The 4351-nt window shown below is 39.5% G+C and overlaps 1 protein-coding gene across 9 annotated transcripts in view; it reads left to right on the top strand.

Moving 5' to 3' along the window:
* Positions 1–2050: 2050 nt before the first annotated feature.
* The window catches only part of LOC113808617 (echinoderm microtubule-associated protein-like 2), a 192423-nt gene continuing 190122 nt past the window's right edge, over positions 2051–4351 (top strand). For 8 of the 9 annotated variants that reach the window (XM_070116975.1, XM_070116974.1, XM_070116972.1 and 5 more), the window contains exons 1-2: positions 2051–2122; positions 2428–2755. In XM_070116975.1, the coding sequence (XP_069973076.1) occupies positions 2686–2755 (70 nt within the window). In that variant the 5' untranslated portion in view covers positions 2051–2122; positions 2428–2685. Of the gene's footprint in view, positions 2123–2414; positions 2756–4351 lie in introns of all 9 variants that reach the window. The other variant, XM_070116965.1, reaches the window with a different exon arrangement.

Genomic DNA, 4351 nt, shown 5'->3' with positions numbered 1-4351 from the left:
GGGGAGAGCGTCTCGAGGGGAGGGGGGGGGGGTGGAGGGCTTTCCTTGTGTTATTATTATTTTTTGTTTGGTTACTTTTTTTTTCAAAGAGTGGGGGGAGGGGGGAGGGGATGGCCGGTTCGTTAGGTGTGTGGCTTTTCGGTTTCCTATTTCTCTTTCTCTCCCTATTTTCTCTGTTTACACACACGTGTGCGCACACGCCCGCGCGTACACAGACACATACACAAACAAATAAGCACACACACACGTGTGTGTGTGAGTGTGTGTATACACACACACACACACACACACACACACACACACACACACACACACATATATATATATATATATATATATATATATATATATATATATATATATATATTGAGTTTCTTTTGTGTTTTCAGTCATCACTGATATCAATATGAATATTTGTCTTTGCTATCATCATCAGTAAATGGCTATCACCATCACCATCACTATTACAACAATAATATTAGTAATAATACAACAAAATAAAAAATGAAAATAGAAATACAAATAAAGATAAATAAAAAAACAATAACGATGGTGGTGGTGATTTTGAGGAGAATGACGATGGTGAAGACAGTCTCAGTGATACTACTAATTATAGTGAAACTGTGAAAAAAGAAACAAAAATATTAATGAGAATGATGAGAAAGACGGTAATTATGATAATGATGAGGGGGAGGAAGAATATGACGATATCTATATTGATGATGATAATTATGATGATAATATAAAAATGAATAGAGGAATAATAGAATATTATGATGATGATGATGATGATAGCAATAATAATGAGAATAGAAATAATACTAACTACAATAATAATGATAATGACAATAATAATTATAATGTTTTTGTCACTATTAGTAATAATATTATGATAATTGACCAACAATAGTGTCAGTTATATTAAAACATAACTAACAACAACATTTGTCTTATCAACAATAAATTTTGCATCAAAGAACAAAGAAAAACAAAATGGCGATCATATCAACTTTGGAATCAGAAATAGCAGACAAGGAAGCGAGGTCAGAGCAACAGGTTATTTATTTTCATTTTTATTTTTGTGAACTTGTAACTCGCTGACTGGTTGATGTATGGTTCACTAACTGTTGCTCGGCTCGAGTGTTTTGACTCAGAAGGAAATAAGATATTAGAGATGTCTATACTGCTTTTAATGTATTTTTTTGTTTACGTTTCTTGCGTTCGAGTGTGTGGTTATAAGGAATTTATATGTTTCTATCGTTGATGGGTGAAAAAACGTGTTATCGTTCGGGGAATATTGATTACATTTAGTTTTAATGGTGTTTTGTGTTCAGGGATAAATGCTTAGAGACAATTTCATTTTCATTACAAACAAGACATCAGATTTCAAAAGTATGAGATCATCTTTGCTTGCACAATCGAAATTTCAGCGACGTCTGACCTGACACAGAAGAAATGTATTTAAAAAAGCATTCACAGAAATGATATTTCTCTCGCCCAAATGATATTGCAAGACGTCTTGTTCAAGCGTTGCGTTTACGTGGCGCAAATCTCGCACATGATTACATACACGAGCACACACGCAGGTACACACACATCTCTCCTGCCTCACCTGTTGAGTGCTGGAAAGTACACACAATTTTCGCTCCTCCTGTATTATTACATCTCCGTGAAGGACCGTCATCTTCTGCAGCTTGTTTCATTTATTTTGATGGATAACCCTGTGTGTGTATGAATGCATGATGTCATATTTGCATTGATATATCAGCTGTTTTGATACCTTTGTTGGTTTGTTGCAGATGTTTGAGCGTTCTTGTACGATCACAGCGCATGCGCCGGCCGGTGGAGGTCCCAATGCGTGATATATTACGGCTATATTTTTTCAAACCGCATATATCTTTCCAGTAATAAAGAAGTATGAATTTGATATGAATACAACGACGCTTCGCACATATAAAACCAGATATCAACGGACCACATCGAGATAAGAGGGGAGGTTTACTAGAGATTTTAGATATAAGCTGATAAGCAACTCTCGCTCCCAGTGAGCCTTGGGTGAGAGACAGAATCTGTAAAAAGGCAGTCAGTCAGCTGTTGTACTTCAGCGTGTGAGCATATATGTGTGAGCGAATCTTTTGTATTTATCTTGCTCTTATACATGTAGAAGAAAATGTTGACATGGAATATGCTCAGCAGGATTTCAGTTACCAATAATAGTGTTTTAAAGTCTTATATTTGGTTATTGCGTATTTGAAACAGTTTTAGGATTCATTTTATATTAAAATGCAATTGTGTTATGTTAATTTGCATCATTTAATTAATTAAATACCAAATGCCATTTGTCTAATTCATTATAGATCATTGTTGTGCAACATTTATAACAGCTTTCTGCAAAGTTCATTTAATTTTAACAGGTTTGCTTTTTAGATGCAAAATGTCATTCAACTATTCTTAAATAAGAAAAGAACTTAATTACATAACTGAAGACTACTGCAACAATTAACCGTAGATCGTACTATGTCTCGATCAGTGTAAAAAGAAAAGAAAATATCCACAAAGAAAGTGAAGTGAAGTGATAATCCAAACAAAGCTTACACTGAAAGAAATCCCGTCCAGGGAACAGCCGGTTAACCAGAAAATCTCTGCGATAACCGGGCAAATTTTCGGATAACCGAGACATTCAGGATGAGAATTGACGGAGAAAACGGAGCACCTCTGTCACCCGGTTCCTCCGCAGCATCCAACTCATCCGCAGGTAAGGAAGGACCCCGGTATGAGGCTCCGGTGATCAGGATAAGGGAGAGGAACTGCAGATCGATATTGATCTGTCAAGGAGCGAGAGTGGTCGTGGTGCACAGGTGGTTGGGAGGTGTGTGTGTGTGTGTGTGTGTGTGTGTGTGTGTGTGTGTGTGTGTGTGTGTGTGTGTGTGTGTGTGTGTGTGTGTGTGTGTGTGTGTGTGTGTGTGTGTGTGTGTGTGTGTGTGTGTGTGGAGCTTATGGTTCTGTATTCGTGATTGTACACATCATCAGCCTCTCCCCTTCTTTCTTTAGTTATTTACTTATCCATCTTCGCTTGCCTCTATGTCTGTCAACGCACATGCCATCTCTCTATCCTTCTCAGTTTCATTGTCTCTATCCTAGTCGTGCCTGTCTTTATATCAGCGTGAAAGAAGTCCAGACATATCTCAGGATTAATTATTACTTCCACTGTCTCTGTCTGTCTTTCAGTCTAGCCCTACTGTCTCTCTTAGTCTGTCAGTCTAGTCTCCCTGCTTGGGGTTTAGTCCGGTCCCACGTCCCTTGGCTGTCTTTTCAGTTCAGTCCCACATTCCTTGCCTGTATTTTCAGTCAAGACCCACTCCTCTTGTCTGTCTTTCAGTCTAGACCCACTTCCCCGGCCTGTCTTTTCAGTCACGACCCGCTCCCCTTGTCTGTCTTTTCAGTCAGGACCCATTCCCTCAGTTTACCCTTCAGTCTAACCCCACTCACCTTGTCGTTCAGTCAGTCTTTCAGTCAGTGTATGATAATGCATGTATCCTCAACCCCCCCCCCCCTTGTCTCCCTTAAGAAAGATGTACTACTTAACAGCCCCTCCCCCTACCTGTGCTAATTAACATAAACATGAGGAGACGCAAGGTATCTCCCGAGGTGAGCGGATGGGTAGCTGACACCAAGCAGGTGAGGTCACTAATAGCATCCTCGGTGTGACCTTGACTTGACCTTTGAGACTCTTAATAGGGTTGGGGGGATGGGGGAAAGGGGGAGGAGAGGTGCAGACAAATTGTAGTTAATCGTGAGTACAAAATGAGATATAGATGGCGGAAGGGAGAGGGGGAAGAGACAGGTAAATAAATAGAGGTAAAGAAGGGGGGAGGGATAAAGAGGGAGGAAAGAAGGAAGGAAGGAAGGGAGGGAGGACGGAAGAAAGAAAGACAGTGAAAGAGAGAGAGAGAGAGAGAGAGAGAGAGAGAGAGAGAGAGAGAGAGAGAGAGAGAGAGAGAGAGAGAGAGAGAGAGAGAGAGAGAGAGAGAGAGAGAGAATCAATCAAACAAAAAATAAATAAAACAGAGAGAGGAAAGAGAGCTACAAATAGACAGACCAACCGCCAATAATAATACGAACACAAGACAGGGATCCCCTCTGGTAAGACTATATAATTGATAGTTTCGCGGCAATGTGATGACTGGTTTGTGATCAGGATGGTGCTTGGCAGTCATTCATTATTCTGATTAATATCTCCTTCTCTAGTTATCATTCGTGCTTGTAGCTGTTATTGTGGCTGATCTATCATAGTGACTTAGGGGTAAGCATGCAGCAGAAAGTGACATTTTGAATTTTCTGCTTGTTTGTC

Source organism: Penaeus vannamei, chromosome 39 (genome assembly GCF_042767895.1).
Source record: "Penaeus vannamei isolate JL-2024 chromosome 39, ASM4276789v1, whole genome shotgun sequence".
In the NCBI taxonomy this organism is placed as follows: domain Eukaryota; kingdom Metazoa; phylum Arthropoda; class Malacostraca; order Decapoda; family Penaeidae; genus Penaeus; species Penaeus vannamei.
This window is presented reverse-complemented; position numbering and strand designations above follow the sequence as displayed.